This window comes from Clupea harengus, chromosome 18 (genome assembly GCF_900700415.2).
Source record: "Clupea harengus chromosome 18, Ch_v2.0.2, whole genome shotgun sequence".
Lineage (NCBI taxonomy): Eukaryota > Metazoa > Chordata > Actinopteri > Clupeiformes > Clupeidae > Clupea > Clupea harengus.
The window spans coordinates 4,770,945-4,793,189 of NC_045169.1; the positions used below are offsets into that span (position 1 = coordinate 4,770,945).

At 42.1% G+C, this 22,245-nt stretch overlaps 1 protein-coding gene across 2 annotated transcripts in view; it reads right to left on the minus strand.

Annotated features, from left to right (window-relative positions):
• The window catches only part of ipo11 (importin 11), a 73,298-nt gene that overhangs the window by 30,844 nt on the left and 20,209 nt on the right, over nt 1-22,245 (minus strand). For both annotated transcript variants that reach the window (XM_031585412.2, XM_031585413.2), the window contains exons 8-16: nt 20,743-20,791; nt 19,755-19,825; nt 18,807-18,999; nt 18,183-18,335; nt 15,497-15,540; nt 11,902-11,992; nt 9,132-9,179; nt 8,682-8,787; nt 6,127-6,253 (exon numbers count right to left, since the gene is read on the minus strand). In XM_031585412.2, coding sequence (XP_031441272.1) covers nt 6,127-6,253; nt 8,682-8,787; nt 9,132-9,179; nt 11,902-11,992; nt 15,497-15,540; nt 18,183-18,335; nt 18,807-18,999; nt 19,755-19,825; nt 20,743-20,791 — 882 coding nt within the window. The remainder of the gene's footprint in view (nt 1-6,126; nt 6,254-8,681; nt 8,788-9,131; nt 9,180-11,901; nt 11,993-15,496; nt 15,541-18,182; nt 18,336-18,806; nt 19,000-19,754; nt 19,826-20,742; nt 20,792-22,245) is intronic.

The following is a 22,245-nucleotide window of genomic DNA, read 5'->3' on the forward strand; positions in this document are numbered from 1 at the left end:
CCCCTTGCCAATTGCAACTTATAACCACTGTCACCAAACAAGGTGTTTGGACAACAGGGCGTTTGATTTCGCATTGCATTCATGTCTCTTATCTTAACACAGACTAAAAAGAGATCTGTGAGCGACAGCAAAAAAACAGCAAACAATTGTGGGTTTTATGTTTTCAGTTATGTTTTCATCTATCTGGTGTCAACACCCAAATGTCAAAAACAGCGAACAGCACAGCACTCGAGCAAGCCTGCGTGCACAGCATGCCATTGCACTGCATTGGATGTGAGCTGCTTCAGAGAATTCATTCAACAACTCTGGTTTCTGAGAAGCCAAGCTTCAGTGAGTGGTGCCATACATCAAAAACAAGTTGTAAAAAAAAAACTTGTATGATACAAAATCACCATATTGGTATGAAAATGTGAACGTGAAACCTCTTCTTGTGTAAGAGGAGAGAGGTGAAAAGAGGCACGCCTGTTTGACTGGAAGGGTTCTTTCACTACTTGGTGAAGGTGAACCCGGGCACAATTCCTGGTTGCAAATTTTGGTTATTGTAAAAGTGTAGGGAGACTGAAAAGACACAAGACATTACTAAGGATTCACATCCACAAGACCTCTAAGCACCACACTCTCAAGATTACCAATATCCAGACAAGAAAATAGCTGAAGTGTGAGTGTCAGTTAAAATGGAACTCTGCAGCATATGTTTAAAGGAGACCATTCAACTGACAGGAAGGATAACACTTCAAATGTTGGCTTACACAGTGTTAGCTTGCTGTGAAAATGTTTGAATTTCCTTCTCATCACACTGGTCATCCATACCCTCCCCTACCTACCCACACCGACACATGCACACATTAACCGCTTAAAAACACACTATTCAGGTCATGTTTTATGGATGAAAAAGAAGGACGGGTCAACACTGACTGACTTCAAGCGCTGCCCCTCGAATTTCAACTTAAAAGAAAACGTCAATGTTAACCTAATGCTAACGGTTATATATTGCAAACGGCTTTGAAAACCGTTTCTCTTCCCTGCCATCGGGCGGGAGTAATTAAGCTATCGATGGACTGTTGGTTTCCCCTTTTGACAGAAAGCCCATCCCACACAGGCTGACAATAATAGTGACTGATCTCTCGGCAAATGAAAATGCAGCGCGCCCACACATGGGAGCCAAGTGTGATTGGAGAACAATGTGGCCGCTGAACTGGGATCAGATTCAATTCTCCTTCCGATGAAGCATCAATGGGGAGGGATGTGGGGGGGTTGGCTGCTGTGCCTCTTCCTGTCCTCTCAGTCAGGCGTATTGCTTTGTGCTGCACACAGCGTATTATGGAGAGTCATGCAATACCTTCAAACTCATTTAAAAAAAATTCAATTCAGAGTTAATAGAGGCAGGCTTTGGCTTTGTGTCGGCTTTGATGTCTACTTGCAGAAAAGCACAGAGAAAGAGGAATGAATGTCATTAGAGGGCCTTCTCATACATCAGCTGCACACAAAACCCAGAAATCATTACTACCCAACCCCCCCCCCCCCCCCCCCCCCCAACTCAGACACACTCTAAAGCACCTTCCCACAATCACATGTTTTAATGGCGGCCAGCTGAGAATGTGACAAAACAAGCCTTGCTTGGCTTGATTCAGCGTGGACAAATACACACGTAAGCCTGGAATGGGTGAAAACCAATCACCTCTGCTTGATGGAGGCACGAACAGTACTCACTTACACAAACAAACATACTTAGCAGATACACAATCAAATACAAATGTCCTCTGTATCATGACCCTTCCAACGCTGTTGACGTCCCAATTGGCTCAAGGTCATCCCACTCTTGGAAAATGGCAGAGTGGAAAATGGAGCGTGTCCGCGGAACAGAAATTCAACCCCTTCTCACCAATTTTTTGGGTGTCATCCCACAACTGCTCCAGATCTGATTACTGCTACAGCACTAACTAGCAATTTACAGACAGAGGAGCATATAAAACACAAGGACTGTCCAAATATGTGAATCTGAACCAAAAAAAACAACCTATTCGTTCGTGAGAACAATGGGTTTAACATTCTCGCATTAGAGATCATACATCACCCATATGCATACATGGGAAGGAAGCATCAAGCAGAGACGTGTAAAGTAAAGCTTGCTTCCTTGTACGGTTTTCTGTTGTAGGAAACAGTAGAGGCTCAGTGAAAAACAGTGAGCCGTCTGGGACGGAGGGCTGATAGGCTAAACGTTTGTGGAACAGCAGAGAAAGGGCAGGATGGAGGTCAGGTGAGTGCAACTCGCTGCCATCCCAGGGCATTCCACCTCTGAGAATCGCACCACCTCCGCAGGAAAAACTCTGGCTTCATACAGAGTCATACAAGAGTCGAACACACGCTTTAACCTTATTTACTCAAACTCAAGAGTCTAACACACATTTTAACCTTATTTACTCAAACTCAAATGCAGTCCAAACTCAAATGCACTTACTCAAGTTTTTAGGCTTGGCAGTATATATACATATACATACACATACAGTATGACATATCCTTTGAATAGAATAAAAGGCATTATTGATATGTATGTGTAAAACTGAATACATTAAAATACATAAACTGAAATATATTTCAGGTGGCAGGTCAATTCCGGTCTTCGGTTGCCCTTGGTAACCACATTGAGACAAATGACAACCATTTAATTACCCTGAGGCAACATTTTCACTGTCTCTTTCTGATATTCATGAATAAATTCAAATACTCGGTGACATTCGAATATTGTGCAAGAACCACTGCACTGCATGGTGCATCTAACATGTAAGTAGGCTACTGTAAAACATATGTCACCGTTTGATTCATGACACTGATCCCAACTCGTCAGAACTGATGTTCGCTGCTCAACACTTGTACACACAACATGTGTGTGTGTCATATATTCAGGCAGCCTATGCGCTAAAGCCATCCATCACAAACAAAGTTTGTCTTTATAAGTTAAATTGATTACTAACGTCAGCTAGCTACCATTTCATGCAAATTTTGCCATTTAAACGTTTTTTGTATTCAAAGACTAGTTGGAATAATAAGTATTGTGGCCCACACACACATTTGGCAGCCAAAAGCTCAAGCCTGTGTGGCAACCACTTTTTAAAGTTAATGTTGACCCTGTTGCATGATTCATACATGATTTTTGTTGTGCGTACGCAGCTTTTAAGCTTTTAAACAGTTTTTTATATGAATTTTGTACAAGAGGCCCAGGAGTGGCCCCACTTGACTGCTATGGAGCTTTCTTCTCTAATCAGGACTAAAGGGGAAATCAATTACAGTCTTGAAAAACACCCACAGCTGATCAGCATAGACACACACACACACACACACACACACACACACAAGCATATGCACGCGCACACACACCCACAGAGAAACACGTGCACACGTGAGCGCGCGCACACACAGAAACACACACACACACACACACCTGCTGCTCTGATAGATGCTGGAGATAATGGATTGGATTTATGTAGAGATCCTGGGCTGCCAGCCCCTTCTCTCAAATATGCCACCGACGTAACGCCTGCCGTCAGTCAACCCGATAAGAACACGTATCAAGGGACCCGACCCTGAGGCTACCGATAAGCCATCTCAACAAACAGAGCCGCCCACTCGATGTGGTGCAGGCATCTCGCCTGCGCGTGATCAAAAAACGTCTCTAACTCAGTTAGAACGCTATCCCCACATCTCCTCATCTGACGGAGTGCCAGTTTTTTGTTTTATCTCATATGGGATATACACAGTCATTATCTAAGCATCCTAATGACTGAGTAGACTTAGAACTAATTAGAACTTAGCGGTTCTTCTCGTACATGCTTCCTTTTTCAATCGTTTCCCAACATTCATTTCGAGCTGAACGTTTAAATGGCCTAGAGTACGAGGTCTTCACTGGAAGCTTTGCAGAGTTCCCCGCTACAACAACAAATGTCATAATAATTGCAGGGGCTTTGTATGGAATCACTGCTCACTGAATCTTCTGAATCTCACTGAGTCTTCTGCTGTCCTGTATTCTGTTGTCCTTAACTTTGCATAAAGCGCCTCGTCATGACAAATGGCAACTTAAAGCAAAATTACAGGACTTTGGACAGTGACGTTGGACATATGCACACACAGTAAAAACGCCATGATCCAAGAGAATCCCGCAAACAAACCCACTGCAGTGGAGGACTGAACAACTACGACTTCACTAACCGATTACGGGTGTTACTCCCAAAGCTATTTTTGTCCATCATTTATAAAACAGAGTGTGTTTGATACAATAGTAACACTATCATGATGGTCGCAGGACGTCAACGTTTCTCTGGAAACGCAGCACAGGGTAGTGGAGACAAAGCTCTGTTCATGACGGAACAAATCAGTGCTCTATGCAGACCACCAGCGACTGAGTCACAGGAGAGCTGCTTACATTGGACAATCAATGACCAAACGTGTGATTGATTCATTTGAAAACTGATTTGACCAGTCACATGACAGACGCCCCCTAATTGGAGAGGGTAGCATCGATCCAAAGGAATGAGTGATCGGCGGTGGCCGGTGATCAATGCGAAGGGAAGATCGGGGATATTCATGCCTCCTGCTCTGTCACGCGTGCCGTAACAACCACCTCCGCGGACAAAAAGCTGCCATACAAATGGCGACCATGACAGCCAGGAGGACGTCTGCAAACAACTCAAAGATGGAGGTTTTATAGGTGACACACGCGCTGAAATAAGCTGCCAAGTTCTTTCAAAGAATCATTTAGTCTCCAAGGACACCAAAACCGTACTGCAATTTAAATAAAAGCCAGGACCAAGTCCTTCAACGTCAGTGGAAGTAACTATGACATCAGAGCAAGTCAACTGTAAAATTCAAGTTTTTTTTTTTCCATCTTGCTCAGCCTGGATTTTCCTTCAGAGCAATCCCATAACTTACTCGTATGTGAACATGAGAGGCCTCCTTAGGGGGCCACACACACACACACACACACACACACACACACACACACACACACACACACACTGGCAGCTCCTCCTTGCTTTGTTACCTCTGTGCGTCTCAACAGAGATGAGCCGAGTGTCTCAACATTCCTTGATGCTGATGCAGTTAATTGCTCATAGGTACAGTACATCAAACAAGCCCCACTCGCGGGAGAGAAAACAATTCAGCCACAAACACAAACACAGACACAAACACAAACACAAACACAGACACACACACACACACACACAGACAGACACACAGAGTTTGTTTGTCTGTTTCGTGTTATGTAAAACTGTGTCTTCAGATTTATTTCTCCTTTGCACCCGCACAGCACTGAAAAGAGGCGGGTTTTAGTGTTTGTGTGGGGGAGATGAAAGAATAGATGATGACCGAGGAGAGAGTCTCATGGGATGTGAGTATAAAACATGTCCGCAAATAACTATCAAATGTCATGCTGAGGAGCAAATCTGAATTAATCCTAACCATCTGAATCCACACGGTCCCCGCAGCTTGCCATCTAGTCAGGCTTAGTTAATCTCACCATTCCGCACTTGATCTGGGCCAAAAGTTCGGCAAACACCCCAATTCCTAAAAAGGGGTTTGGTTAAATATACTGAGATTTGGGCTATTTCCTGATTTGAAGTTCAGCTCCAATACACTAGCAGACAAGCATTTTGGAACACCGAAATCGGCCATCAAAGTCACAAAAACCAAACTGTCTGCAGCAGACAAGCATTTTGATGGATTCTGGAACACCTAAAAACTCCTTGAAAACAAAACCTGACACGACAATTCCTTTCATAGTTCACAAAAGTCTTGGGTCTTTTGGCAAGAACACATCACCACACAACCTCATGTTAATAATGCATGATACACAACAAGTCTGCAAAGAACCAAACAGCTCTTTTCTAAACAAATGACTAATACTATGTGTGATATTTATATATATATATATATATATATATATATATATATAAAAATTAATGCACTAGAAACATACACTAGTCTTCCATAAAAGCAATCTACATGAAAGTCATCTGACGGAGATAGATTGCACTTATGATTCCCATCGCATAGAGGGCTAAACATTGATTTTTCTTAGTGTCATTGATCATCATAACAAGACTACGGAAAAATATGGAAGATTTCACCTACCACAAGATCAGGGTCTTGCATAAGGTTGAGAATGACTTGATACAGCAAAGGTCGCAAGTCCGATTTGAACTTCACTGCAATCCACTGTCCTATCAGCCAAATGACTCTCCTTCGTATTAGTTTATACCTAAGCAGAAAACCAGAAAATAGATCAACATTAATCAATATTGACAAATGGATGTAAAAAATGAGAAGGACAAACATTGTAGTACACTATCCTTTCAAAGCAATTCACTGAGAAACTAGGGAAAGGGTGTCTAATTCTGTGAAACTAGAGCTATCAATCAATTTCAATCCATCAATCAATAATTCATCTCATAATTTGCTGTGATTGACCGTGGGGTTCGCTTTGACTGAAGCTTGTAATGGATTTTACAATGTAATGGATATTTAAACATAAAATCACGGAATTAATGTAGAATCAAGACAAAGGAATCATGCGTAGGTGTACATTGGATGCCCGCAGATATTCTAACTAGGGATGCACCGATACCGATACTTCGTTAAAATACTCGTACTCGTTTTGAATTGCCGATACCAAGCACCGATACCACTCATCAGTATTTCACTGCATCAAACTGGCCGGGCTATGCTGACACAAAATGTGATTTATTGTCCTACCTGTCCTACCACTCTCTGCCAGACTAGTAAGTAGCTTATTTGCCGTCTTGTGTTGCATTTGCTTGATGTTTGACTGTGTTAGGAAAGTTTGTCATAGTGTCAAAGTATTTCAGTATACAGGTTTCGCTAAATTTAGCTGCTAGCATCTCGTTAGCGATTAGCAATTCCGTTATGCTGCCTTAACGGCGATTTGGGCTCATTTTAAGATAAATGACGCCGACAGGAGTAAGGCATAGTGTAAGATCTGCACTGCTACGGTGTCGAGGGGCGGAAAGGAAAGTACTTTGTTTAACACAAGCAATTTGATTAAACTCCTGAAGACACACCATAGTGCTTAGTACACAGAGTTCACTGATGCTAGTGGCGCAAGACCGAAGTAACCAATCTTAACTGACGTCTTGCAAAAGAAAAAAACGCGCACGCACACACAGAGAGAGAGAGGTAGAGAGAAAGACTGTGCCACATAGGTTAAGTGATTGTTTGTGTACTTGAGCAGGAGATTCTTCTGATCCTTTTGTAACTGAAATGTGCTCTTGTGCTAATCCAGTAATAGTTCTGTTCACTTTTTGTTAAGCAGACTGTGTTGTTAACTATGCAGCAAATTGAATTGCCTTTATCTGGTTATATTTGCATTTTGTCTAATGTGATGATATTGTCTGTTTGAAGGCTTTTTTTGTGTGTTAAAACCAGAAAGCTCTGTTTATTTTTGGCTTGGGATAGCCTTCTGTTAATTTTGTACAATAGGCTTGACATAATCTGCAGAGGATAAAATAAAAACTGCCTCCAAATTAATTGCACTTTCATGGAGACCAAATCTAAGAAGTATCGGTATCGGTACTCGGTATCGGCAAGTACACAAATAAAAATACTCGTACTCGTATCGGTTTGTAAAAAAGTGGTATCGGTGCATCCCTAATTCTAACCATTACATATCACACAAAAAAGGCAAAAATTTACATTTTAATTCTAACAGCACAGAGAATCAGGCCTCACAATGTCATAACACTCCATTCAGATTTTCATGGATCCAAGGGAATTTACATGGATCCATATGTTATGATGGAAAATGACTGAAATAGATTCTTGAAAAGCAAAACAACACTTGGCTTTTTCAAGTATTTACACACGTGTTACCAAAAAAACAACACTCCTGTCTTCATATCATAAATAATAAAGAAAATCACACAAAATCACACACGTGTGTGTGTGTGTGTGTGTGTGTGTGCGTGCGTGCGTGCGTGCGTGCGTGCGTGCGTGCGTGCGTGCGTGCGTGTGCAAGTGCTTTGATGTTTGATGCAAGCCGCCATCCAGGAAACAAGACAAATGCTCGATCGCTACAGCTGGGCTATCCAATCCCGTCCCCATATGGTCCCAGGCCCTGTAATCAACCTGTCTCTTTTCATCTGCCTCACCTGAGAGCACATGCCTTATGCACTCAACAAACCAAAAATCCATTCATGCAAAACCCTTCAAGACTTCTCACTGCTCAAACTGTTAATCCGTTAAAAAAAAACACAAACTGGATTTTAATTAGTCGTAACCTTCAGTATTGATTAACTGTAACTTCATTTATATTTAAGGTACTTAGGTTTTGTCCGAAGCGACTTGCAAAACGTAATTAATCAAAGTGAACGTCTTCAAAGTTCGTCAAGTGCTCGACAGGGGGAACAGAGCTAAATCATAGCATTTAAATGTTGTCCAGCGGCTGTCCTATAGGTGAGAGTGATAGATTTAAATTCAATTCTAGCAGCTACAGGGAGCCAGTGAAGGGTGACTAGCAGAGGTGTTATGTTGTTATCTTGCTTTCGGCTGTAATTCTGGTGAACACTTGGGTAAGAAGAATTCTTATTAAAGTTTGATGTTGTATAGACTCAGCACCTGAGATGAATATCAATGTTAGAGAGACAATGATGGCTGCCAAAGGCATTCAGTACCTGTTGTGGTTCACTTGCAACTCGGCCAGTAACTGGTTCTTGAACCAGACGTCAAAGTCGACACTGTCGAACAGCTCGTAGGCTGCCAGCCCCACTGCGTTGTATACTGCAACATGACAAGAAGTGTCATTTGGACAGTGAACCTGACAAACAGGGCAGTCACAGAAAAAAGGCTACAAGCCAATTAAGCTGGAATTCTCTGCAAAACACTGAAATGTGAGGTGTAAGTTGACACAGTTATCTTGAGCCTGGACGGTCACAAGCCTGGTCACTGGAATAATCACTTTCAAACTTTTGGTTGGCGCAAGTCAAAATTGGAACATTTATGCCAGCTGAGACTGAATTTAAGCGTTTCATGTGCATTTAATGAGATGCTCTGGAAAATTCCTCTTATATATGTACTAGGGTCCTCCATTCCACTCTGATTTGAATGCAGTAAGAAAACTGTACCTGCATCCTTCATAAGCAGCTGAACTGGTTCCTCCACATTGGTGGGACCTGAAAGGAATACATCAAACATGATTAATATGTATTAGCCACAGAAGGTTCCAGTGGCCAGGGACAAAGCCCCAACCATATGCAAATTACACACAGCATGCAATATCTTTGATCTGAGCCGTTTTAAGAGATGCCTCAAATCCCAATAAACAACACCAAATGAGTGTGTTTTTAAAATTGCATTGATGTACTTTGATCTCACACACACACACATCATTTTTTTTTACAGTGGCGTCCTAATATGTCATACATCAAATTTGATCTGTCTCTGTTGTGTCAACACATGTAACTATTTTTTCTCAGTACTGCAGGGGTACATATGCCTGAGCTTACAGCACAACCTGTTACCAGCTACTGTTTCTATATGGCAGAACAAACCACATTCACCCCTACTTTGTTGTTTCTTTTAAACATTGAAATTTGCAGCAGGAATCTTGGACACGCCAGAGCAAGGATTCTCAAAGTGCAAAGGTCAGTGGTGCACTTCGGCCCGCGGGTCAGTGGTGGCCTTCAGGAACATTTTGTGCAGCCCATGAGGACGACATGCAACTCATGTTTTGCTGTATACTTAGAAAATTGATACGTTACAGCCAACATTCATTACACTACTCGGCTACGGCTTCAAACTGCGCCTCCCGAACAAGCATCTGGTTAGGAACATAGATTAGGAATGACAACTTGTAGAAAGCTACTGGTTGCATGGCTAAACGTAGCGATTTCAGTGGACAACTCAACGCAGTTTAATGTGTAAGTGAGATGGAAACGCCACCTCGGATAAAACCGCTGCATGGTTGAGGAGAAAAGGAGATTAAAGGAAAAATGGATCAACTCTTATTTTGTCTGACTTCAGGGGAGAGATAAAGTGATATGCAAACAGGTGAATTCTGTGCTCAAAGAATGACCAGTTTAACAGGTTAAAGAGTTTTAACAAGACCTATCTGCCCAACAGTCAGTCTTCACATATCTTTGGAATTATTTAGTTTGATGTGCAAATCTTTCCTGTGAAGCCCTCAATCATGTGGTGGCTCCCTAAATTAGCATTCAGACATCAAAACTTTGCGTTAGGGATTACAGGGCATTAGATAAGATTATGATACCTGTTCAATCTGTGTGTTTTCCCTATTGCAAACATTAGTATGCAGGCCACCCATATATCTGAATCACCCACATGTTAATTCTATCAACTAAAATAACTTCATACAAGGACATTCAACATCTTTGTTTCTAAAAAAGTAGGCTATTAGCCTATGGTCACACCCCAGTCTAGGATCAGGAGCATGAACAAAAGGGGTGAGATGGCACTGCCGGCAGAAATACTGCATTACATTTTAAAGTGTTTATTATACAAATGAAATATGAAAAAGGAAGGAAAACTAAAGAGAAAACTAAGGGTCGTAAAAGTGGCAAGTAGGTCATAAAAAAAACAAGGCATTGCTTTCGGAAAGCAGGCCTTGCATCTCAGGCTGTCATCTCAGACTCTCACTCTCACGGCGACCGCGGTTAGAGCGTGGCCTCGGAAACACAACGCCTACTGGTGAAAACGGAGACCAGAATCTCTATGCCATCATGAACACCAACACAGGAGCAATAGGCTGCTTTGAGTTCCTAATCAAAAAGGTCCTAATATAGCGTAACTATTTCTCAAATAAGTCTCAAGTTTAATTTAGGTTTTGTTGCAGGGTTTTCACACGTAGTGATTCATGTCAGTCGACAGTATTTAGAGGCAGCTGTTCACATGTATCACCTTGCTGCTATTTATTCCACTATCTGTCACCCGTCAAACTGTCCACCCGTAGTTTGTCTCGCAAGAAGAATGCCTTACATGCATCTTGACCTTGGGATTGCAGGCACATCAATCTGCTACTATCAAGCACTGCAGACACAGACACACAATTCCACAGCATGTAGGTTTGCTTTGGAATCCAAATAAAATCACACAAATAACAAATACTATTGAAACCGTAAATTACACATAACGTAAATTACACATTTTCTAAATATTCTTTTTCTTCTAACACTTCTTTCAGAATCTAAATGCAAATGCAAGAAACAAAGATGCAAGGGAATACAAAGGAAGTACTGCCTTTGTTGTGCATTTGCAATTACATTGTTTAATCTATGCTCTATACTTTTAAAAAGACCACTACCACAACATTAAGAGCCATTCGAGTTTTTGAGACACAACCACACACTGCACCAGTTCAAACTCCTCAGATCTATTAGTCATGAGGCTTAATATACATCCACCACAACTACAATAATTAAAAGCTAGGAAGATAACAACTGTCCAACACATGCTGCATATTCAAAGGACTCCTGGTAATAATAAAATGATATGGGGAAAAGAGACAGATTGCAAAGAAATTAATAGATTCAAGAAGCTGATAACTGAAATTAAAAACTGCTCTTTACTAGTGGACAACAATACAGCCTGTATTGCAGGTTTTGATTTTTTTATTATTATGATTATTATTATCCAACACTGGTTAATACTCTATTACATTATACTCTGCACTTTTTAGGGAAAGTAGGTCATCTCAACTTCACATTTGCCGTATCCTGCAGTGTCGCGTGGCTAATGCTATGACGCATGTGTTGCGGTTTCATTTGCATCTAAACCGTGACTGGCTCCGTCTGCCACCGGCGTGTGAAATGGCGTGTTCTGCGATTAAATGAATGAGTTAGTGTGGCGGGCGCGCGGGCACCCGGGCGCCAGACTCACCCTGCAGATTCTGCACCATCTCCAGGAGCACAGGGGTTAACGTCTGGCTGTAGTTGTGGAAGATGTCCAGGAACAACACCTCTGTACATGGCTGGAGTGTTGATCAATAACAGGAAAGAAAAAGAGAGAGAGAAAGAAGGTGAGAGGAAGAAAACAATTCCTGCACTGGCATCCCAAAACACACACACACACACACACACACACACACACACACACACTTATAGCAGACACTCTCACTGGGCAAACAACGTGAACACACATCACCTCACACAAACTACCACGTACAGCTAAGACCAACATGCCAACATTCATAAACAACTCTGTAACTATCACACACACACACACACACACACACACACACACACACACACACACACACACACACACACACACACACACACAGGTGGAATTAGATTGGAGCAGACACTACACTGACAGGGGAGCCTGCTCTTTATGACCTTTCTCAGTAGGGGGGGGGGGGGGGGGGGGATCGATGTCCCATCGAGCGGCATGGTCAGACAGAGCCCCGCTCCCTGACAGACGTCAGAGGGGCCTGGGGACCCGGGACCCGCGACCGGCAGACTGACAAACACCGGGGTCGAGCGTTACCGCAACACGGGGGCCTACCGGGCTCTTTATCCACTCCCTCAAGCTGGCGTCGGCGGCACTAAACCGTCTCTTGATCCTCATAAAATGACATGAGGTGGTACCATGGCATCGATTCTTAAAGCAGTAAAATGTTGAAGGCGAAATAAAATACAAATTTGATTCCGGGAATATAGATACGTCGTTTAAAAACAACCGCAGACATAAAATCAAAAACTCTCCACGAACAGTTGCACTGACAGTAGGACACTTTCCCTGGCCAGGGTGGATGTATTTATGCGTGTGCAACACTGATGGATTAGTAATCGTTTTGCTGGCCGTGCCGTGGTTTAATGAGCCATTGTTATGGCTCACTGAAGTGAAAAGTTCCGAATGGGACTACCAGGCAGCCTTGCCTCCACTATTAACTGATCTCGGAAAAAAAAACATATGGAAAAATGAATGGGTTTCCACAAATCTGTGTGAGTGAGGTGTGCCAGTCAGTCAGTCTGTCTTTTGTAACTAACTCTTGTCTTGTCTGAGAACACCCAATTGGTAAATCTAGCTACGATTAGATTCTGTTCAGCTTGTGAAATTTTGTGACACATTAGCTATAAGTTATTTTTTCATCTTTGGCAAAGGGACAGCAAGAAACATGCTTTAGAGATATAATAGGTCTTAGGTCTATATGGAGATGACATTCACATGCATTTCATTGGACAGAATCAAATTCGGGGTCTTTAAGCAGGTACTTAACTACTACAGGCCCCATTCATTCTCTCATTAGGATTCTTTTTAACAAACCGGAACTTACAGCATACAAAACTGCCACCTGCACACTCTATGTGCTAGGTGCTAGAATAATACTCTATAGCAGTAAGCAATGACAAAGATATAAACATACACTGCTTTTAATACAGTAAGGGTAGTAGTTTGGGCTAGTTTCATATGCCACTTACACCACTCATGTTTTGTGGGGAATGGCCGACACCCCCATTACCAATTCTTCTAAATACTATATTATCAGTGGAAGCCTACTCAAACTTGTTACGTTGATAAATTATTATAAATAGCCAAAACTAAAAATACAACATAGCCTGTCACTGCTACATATCACTGCCAAGAATTAAGCCAGAACATTTTGCATAAGAATTTTAGTGAAACGTCACTTTTTGGCTACCTTTTCAGAATAGAATAAATGTTCAAATTTAGACTGAAGCCATCACACTGAAGTACAGCATTAAGCTTGCCATATCTACACCACAAATAGATTGCTTAGAGAATGTCATTCTTGGCAGCTTTTGTTTGCTCGAGAACCGTGGAGTCTCAACACTTATCTCACAAGAGTGACTTGAATACATTCTCAAATTTTCTCTCACTGAAGTATGATGAAACAAAGCCTACAGCTAGGGTCTTAGTTGGAAGCTTTTCACTCAAAAACAAAACTACTCTGATTTAAGGAGTGGCAGTTTAGAGATAGAGTCTTCGTGACTTTTAACTTTTTTCACTACTAAAGCTCTCTTTGGACAAGTTTTGAAACATTGGGACAAGAATGAATGTTTGTTATGGATGAAGGATGGAGACGTATGAAGAACAAGACCATGTGGTACAGTGCAGCCATGAACTCCCTACTGAATGAATGATATGATTGGCTGGGACACCAACAACCAAGTAAAACAAATTGAAATTATTATGAAAAATGTTAAATGTAATTATCATCACTAAGTATAAAGACACTTACTTCTCTCAAATAATAACTATTAACACAAGAAGAAACACTAAAAACAAGACGGAGATGGATTCGTTTGATAACTATTTCGAACAACATCTGTGGGCCCTCTACATTCAACTGCATTCTGTATTTGGTTGGTTTGGAGGTTGCTGGTAAAAAAGAGCCACCTGCGGTCTGAGGCTGTGGCTCTAACCTTCACGCTTCCATGCCCCTTTCATGTATGGGGACTTTGTTTCATTTAGTGACTTCATTTCCGTATGCAAACAAATCCTGTTTGTCTAACAAGTCTCTTCGGGTTAAGTGGGCAGGACATTTTTTTCTCAATGTTCTTTTAGACTGCTGCAGTCTTTGAAGGCAACGTCTACATACCATCTTAAACTCCCTTGTGCACATGTACACCATTCAAATGCATGCCACTGATAAAAAGCGACACTGCGTGTTTGACCTGATTAAGATTAGACTTCATTTGCATACAACATACATTCAAGCAGCACAAATGGCAGAAATGTATGCAAGAACATGCTTTTCCCAACGTATGGGGTAAACACCCAGGGATCCTGGGTCATGAAATCTATTAACTATGAGCCCCATACAGCTAACTGGATCAATGTGTGTATAAAACTGGACCATGTCTGATCTGTGCCAAATTACATGTAATGTATGCATGTTGTGTGAGTGTGCCCATGGTTTCATTAAATGCTATTTATCCGTCTGTACAACAAACCGCCAATATAAAACAGCAAAAATGAATAAATCAATAAATCAAGATGAGTTCAAAATAAGAACCACCAAGTCAGGTCCTAATGAATCCCCACTGGTTTGCACTTTGCACGACAGTTTGGACTGGGTATGCGTAGTTATATTTGACAGTTTGGACCGGGTATGCGTAGTTATTTGACAGTTTGGACCGGGTATGTGTAGTTATTTGACAATTTGGACTGGGTATGCGTAGTTATTTGACAATGTGGACTGGGTATGCGTAGTTATTTGACAGTTTGGACCGGGTATGCATAGTTATTTGACAGTGTGGACTGGTATGGGTAGTTATTTGACAGTGTGGACTGGGTATGTGTAGTTATTTGTAAATGTGGACTGGTATGCGTAATTATTTGACAATGTGGACTGGGTATGCGTAGTTATTTGACAGTGTGGACTGGGTATGTGTAGTTATTTGACAGTGTGGACTGGGTATGTGTAGTTATTTGACAGTTTGGACCGGGTATGCGTAGTTATTTGACAGTGTGGACTGGGTATGCGTAGTTATTTGACAGGACTCACCCGTAAACTGTACTTCCATGAGTCTCCTCCTGTTTCCTCCACAGCTAAGAGCAAGCAAGCAAAACAAAACAAAACAAACAAACACATTTATTTACAAGGAAGAACAGATGCTTATGTGTCAGTTAACAACCCATAATTCACAGTATAAAACCCCAGGTGTCATTCCGAATATTGAACACACACATTTCTAACACTCTTTCACCTTTCCTATACAGTTGATAATTTTGTGATGGGGAAACTCGCTCAAAAATGCAATTAACAGAGTATGCGCTAATGGGACCATTTGTCTGATGTGGAACATCTTTATGTGCAATCATCATCTCCTGCCACTCTGTAATGAACAATAACTTTATGCTGCGGTGATGCGTCACGCTGTTTTTAATCATTTAATTAGGCTGACGGCAGGGAGCTGAGGAGTACTGAGACAGACAGACAGGTGTCCCGTCCCGTCCCCCCCCCCGTCCCTCCCCCACTGTGTCTCTCTTCATGGCCTGGGCAGAGCGTTTGAGAAATTCCTGTGAAGGAAACTCATCAGGATTGTAGCGTCTAGTGTGAAACCATTATGAATATTCAAAACGTTTCCATACAACAAATATCTTCCACCACACAAGCACGTACGCACTTGTTCCATGGAAACAGTCCCCAGTCACACACAACCCTGTGTTAGTCTTTTGCATATTATACAGACAGGGGACAATCCCAATTCCATAAACACAATGCTGTTGTATGCAGTGTGGGTAACAGTCACTTTTGATCTGAACTAAGCATTCCATGTGTAAAAGGCAACTCCCAGGAGAGCGATATCAGTGGGTACCGCTTTAGAGTTTGCCATTGTTTTTCAATTACTCCAAATGACAAGTCCTAGCATAAGCATTACAATATCCCCCCCTGTAATAGTAGTTTTACAGTGTGACATGGATTCCTCTTTATGGGGATAACACTCCTAGAAAGGCTTCTGTTGGTGCTTCAGGGCGGTACAGTGGATGGTGCCCTTCACCCTCCTTTCCCTTCAAAGACTCAGCCAGCGACAGCTCAACCAGCGAGGAGAGCACTGCCAGCACTGGAGGGACAGGTCCATTCCCCTCTGCCAAGCAATCACTATAAAAGACCAAATAAGCGGGGGGGGGGGCAAACACAATTCTAGAGGAAGAGGAGAGCGAGCGCAGTGCTCTGCCAAGACTACTTCAGCTCAGTATGGGGGTGGCCCATGAGATTAAAAGGTGAGGACTAGCTTCTGCTTGTGTCTGACTGATAACACACGTGTTGTGCGGCGTCTGACCTGGGGGTTATTTGCTGTAGGCTTGTCCAAACAGCAGCGGCTGCTGCTGCTGCTGCTGCTGCTTTATAGCCTGGTGATAAATGTTTGTTTGCTTCCTCGTCACAGGGCTGCCTGGCAACATGCCAGTCCCTCTCCACACAGGGTTAACCAGAGACAGGCATTACTTACAGGGCACCCGTACAAATCTTTACACTTCATCTTCTAACTAATGCTGACCTTTTACAAAATGTTAAAAGCAATCTTTCATTCCAAGGATCCAAGTCAAGTCCAGTCAGGACCTGTGGTGTACATGACTAAACAACACCCTAAAGCTGGATTTGGCTTAGCTTTTCTTCAATTAGTTACTGCTTCTCAGTTATTAATTAGCTAGCTAGCTGCACCAGTAACACTAGTAAAGGGGTTGTTTAGTTGCAGCTTTAAAACTTAACCATTAACATCCATATGTGGCTTGATTCAAAAGTAACCTAGTTTGGTGTATAAGTCAAAGACAAAAAACAAGTGCTTAATTTCCTAGGCAGTGTGGGCGTTCTTTTTCTATGAGAACAGATCTAAAACGGGGCATGTGCTAACGGAGCTGATACACACTCAGTGGTGATTGATTCAGTGTTTACCTTGTGGATTCAAATTGTTTGTAACTCATATCCACAATTCATTCCATTTCTGCTGAATGCAAAACCACAGCCGAGGTAAACTGAATGTAATACACTGAAGAACATCAAGCACTGAAACCACGCTTCTTCCAGAAAGATCTGCAGTGTCAGCTGAAGAAAGGCGCAGCCTGTGCAAGAGAAAGAGACCGCGGTCGGTGTCTTTTTTTGGAAGTCTTTCCCTCTTTGATACATTGGGGAGTGTTCTCATTCTTGAAAATGTGAACAAAACTGCTCGTCTCCAAAAGTTCAGGGTAGACAGTATGAAAGGGAAACCAGTCAACCCTTTTTTTTGGTTTGTTGATATATTTAATCTACGGATCCGCAACTAAAACTTTCAGTTACTAAAAGTTTACTGCTGAGCAATAATAATAAAAAAGAAAAACACTAGTCATGTCAGGGTGAAAAATAGTCTGAGGACAAATATACAAAAAATAAGTACCAACACAGATAACAGTCTATCAAAAGATGTTTTCCACTTCTATCTATTTTCCATGTACCACTTGATGGAAGTTGCTAAATATCACAAAATAGTCTTGCTCTTCGCCATCAACAAAAAAGCATGATCCTCTCAGATCATATCCATATTTCTGGTAAACAACACAACAAAACTCCCCACAGACAGTAACTAAGACAAACATCGATGCTTGATAGCTCAGCATCATCTTTGCAGCATGACTCAAGGGGTGCCAAACGCTGTGCCATGTTTGAAGATGAGGAGCGTTAGCAGGTTTGTCTTTATTTTCTCTTTCATACGCACCGAAGCTCTCAGGGTCTTCCTCCCACATGGCCAGCTCCTCCTCGGTGAGCAGGAAGTAGTTGGACACCAGCCTTCGGCCGATCTCCGTCAGCGTGGGGTGTGTGAAGAAGGCCGTCTTGATCTTGTGCGCTTCTAGGCTCTCAGGTTTACTGTCTGCTGACAAAGGCCAAATACTTTAGCATAAGCTAACGCAGAAGCTATTTCTGGGTATGGAGGTGTGTAAATGTGGTTAGGAGACACTCATTACAATGTTTCATGTTGCCTACAACATAATTTCTCTCCTGGAGTTGTGTGGTGATGTGGCTAATACTGCCCAGGTATATGCCAAATAGTTCTTCAATTAAACTCAACCGCTAGCATATTCTCATAAACTTGCAGTGACTTCCAGGTCCTTGAATGTGAGTGAGTGAGATGCTGCTCCCGAGCTAGTGGGTCACTGCACATAATGGGACATTTTGAGTGATTTTGATTGATATGAGAAGTATCAACACATTGAACATTACAAATATTCCTATAAAATCTAACAACCACGATGTAAGAAATGTCAAATATTAAGCGTAAACATTTCAGAATGTATCCTATTCCACAAGTAGCAACAACAAAACAGCACTCTACCACACTTGCCTTCAATGTTTTTGTTTGGTTTGTAGCTATCATTCTTGACGATCAACTTGATGAGGTTCATGCACTGCACGATAAAGCGCTCGAACACCACGCCCTTGCCCGCCTCCGTGAACACGTAGCCGACGGCGAACTCCAGCGAGCGCTGGATCAGCGGGATGAACGGGTACGGGTGGGACTCCAGGAAGTCCAGAAGCTACACCAAAATAAAAACACTGTCACTTCAACTTCAGGGTTTCAAAAACATATAGATTCATTACAGGCGTAGGAGAGCCTGTTTCTTTCCATCCATTATGTTGACAAACAGAGAAATGTACATCATCATGTGGATCGCTGCAGAGCAAACAGAGTTTAAACAAAAAGGACCGCCAGCCACGTCTGGGGACCTTGCTTAGGAACACTCATGACTTCCTGTACGGTCGCCCCATTTGACAACACTAACTTCATAAAAGCTCTGAACAGTCTTGGAAATCCACAGTGAGCCCAGACCACTCTAAAGCGGTGCCAACAAGCTGTAAAGCCCCCAGACTGGGTTGTCTGCGTTTGGTAGGGATAATGAATAATTATGCTAAAGTGCTCGGCTAATGGGCGAGATGCTTAAAATGGGAAAGGAGTACTGCCGAGTCATTTAACTCTTATACCTCCAAAACCACAGGCATCTCTAGTCTCAAGTCAATGGTCTGCTACAGACATGGTAATGTGCTCATGGGATACTAGTATTTCAACTGCCAGTGGGGACTGAGCGGGATATACAGTCAATGTCTTCTATAAGCTGTATACTTTACTAGTACTATACTATACTTTGTCTAAATATCGAATTACTACATATCATTAATGATAATCATAATTAATCATTCACTGAACATTGATTAATCAAAACTTTAGCTAGTTCCAAGTTCATCTTCAACTTGGCATTTCAATCAGTGGTTATGTGTAGCATGTTTGACTTACTACTTTTGTGAATAAAATGATAGTCTTCTCTAGCTTTTCTCTGCAGACGTTTCCCGGCTGAACCGGCCGACCTGTGAACAAACAAAAACCCAATTATATACAAACAGACACAGTGCTGAGCGAAATACAGAGTATTATGTGGTCGGTTCAGGCCTTGGGCTCTGTAAAGTGCCTTTAGCCAACATTCATTGCTACTCGCTATAAAAACAAAATTGGAATTTGACTGAATCATTTCACTCATGGCCTGCTATATCTTATATACCTTACACCACTTCCTATTACAGCTCTCCCAAAGTGAATCCCCCAAAAAAGGCACAAAATTCACAGAATACTATGCAGAGAGCGGAAAAAAAGCTGCAGGTCTGCGTAACCAATACATACAAATATTTACATCTCAGAGAGTGTTCAGGTGAGGAGTTATATAATCAGAGGCAGGGGAACTGAAAATGACAAGGTCAGTCCAGATGAGTAGCTCACGTCGGCAGGGGAGTTTATTCGCACCTGCCTGCAGCTGATAATGGCTGGTGCTTGAGTTAATATCGGCCAGATGGAGGGTCTGGGAAGCAATCACGGGCAGAGCCGTTCACATGGCCGTTCATGCTGGAGCTGACAGCAATATTGATTTTTCTTGAGGACTGCTGCCAAATCTAAACTTTGCCTTCTTCTAAGTTCTGGTATTAAATCTGAATTATAAAACTCAATTTTATTCGAACAGCCTTGGATATGCATCAGTGGCCCTCTAACTCCGTGTGGAATAAACTCCTTGCGACTAGCATTACTCAAGCAGATTAAAAACAGAAGGCCATTAGAGCAAAGCGTCACGCAGAACTCCATTAAAAGGGGTAAACGGAAGCCAAACACAGTGTCAGGCGGCATACTTAAACAACAAACATTGGACTCTTTCCGATTAGTCCAGAAGAGTTGCACCACAAACTTTGCACATGACGTACTTAATGTTCCTTGTGAGTAGAGAGGTATGGATACTTACAGCACTCCAGAAACTGCTTCAGTCTCTCAAACACCGAGTTCAAAAAGCCCTTGGGGGGGGACAGAGTCAGAGAAGAAGAGATAAGTCGCCTCATCGCTCACAAACTTCAGAGCAGCTGGCCTGGAAGCATTTCTCGTGGGAAAAAACACAATATGACCGACTGCGATAACGTTAAAGAAATGCAAGAACGGCTGTTAAAAAGAATCACCATTACAATCCATCACTCGCGTTCACCCACACTTCTGCCGCAAAAGAGGCAAGACAAAGCGGGGGAAAACGCAAGCGTAAACATCAAGCAGGGCGAGCGCTCGGCTAACTACCGCTCAAATGGATTTAAATGACTGTGGCGCATTCAAGCTAACCACCAGATGTGTCATGAATCAGCAAGCAACCGGGGAGAACTTTTAATGTTGTGTTTGATTTCTGGAGTGTAATGAGGCAGAGGAGGGTCGGGCAGACGGGTGTTTCGGGGCAGTCTTCAGTAGATGGGAGATACGACAGAGAGTGAATGTGGAGATTGATGCTGCATTTCTTTGGTGATGCTAATGATGGCTTAGAAGCTCCGTTAGTCCACATGAAGGCTGCAGGCCTATACAGACTGCTCTTAAATCAATGGCACCAATCAATGTCGTTAGCCTCATAACCTGACCAAGACAATAAGATAATTCATCTTTCACAGAATGCATTATCATCACCATCGATACAAACTCCAATTATTCAACTGATCCTCCTTTACTACTCCTAACACTAAACCAAACTAACACAAACCATACCAACTGACTGTAAGTTCAATAAAAAAAAATATGTAGACATATTTATAATTGGCATGAATATAAACATACAGTTAATAAAGGGCTGTTTTCTCCCTCGTTTCATACGTAAAAGGGAGACGTGTGGTCTGGCAACAAGCCTAACGTCAATAAAATAAGCCGAGCTGGATTCATTCCATTGAGAGAAGCAAACAGCAGGTTCTAATGAAAGAACCAGTTATTTTATCAGGCACGGTTCTCTCACAGTTACAACTACAAAACACACTTTGAAAGCTGGGCACATCTGAACCATTACAATATGCTGCGTACGCAAACATGAGCAAAGACTTAAATGAGATGGAATGGAGGCAGTCATACATCATTCTAATTAAATTACTTATCACTATTCATCTCAATGACGCCATGACTCCACTGCACTGTGGAATAACACAGCCGTCAATCACACTGCATCGTTCAGGGGAAAGAAACAGCCTGACAGATAGTCTGACAGATTGACAGATTATGGCAGCTGAAAACTTCACAGAAAAACCTGTGATGGGCCATCTTTTAACCTCAACTGCGTAAAAGCATGTCAGTCTTCTTTCTTCTGCTAGGAGTCAAGTCAGAAAAAAAAAAATCGAACTGCTGCATCAATTTGTGAATTCAAATTTAACTGCCCACTGGTCTAGCATTGAAGTAATTACAGACACATATTTTGGGGAATTTTCTGAAGCAGAACCTCTCGGACACTGTA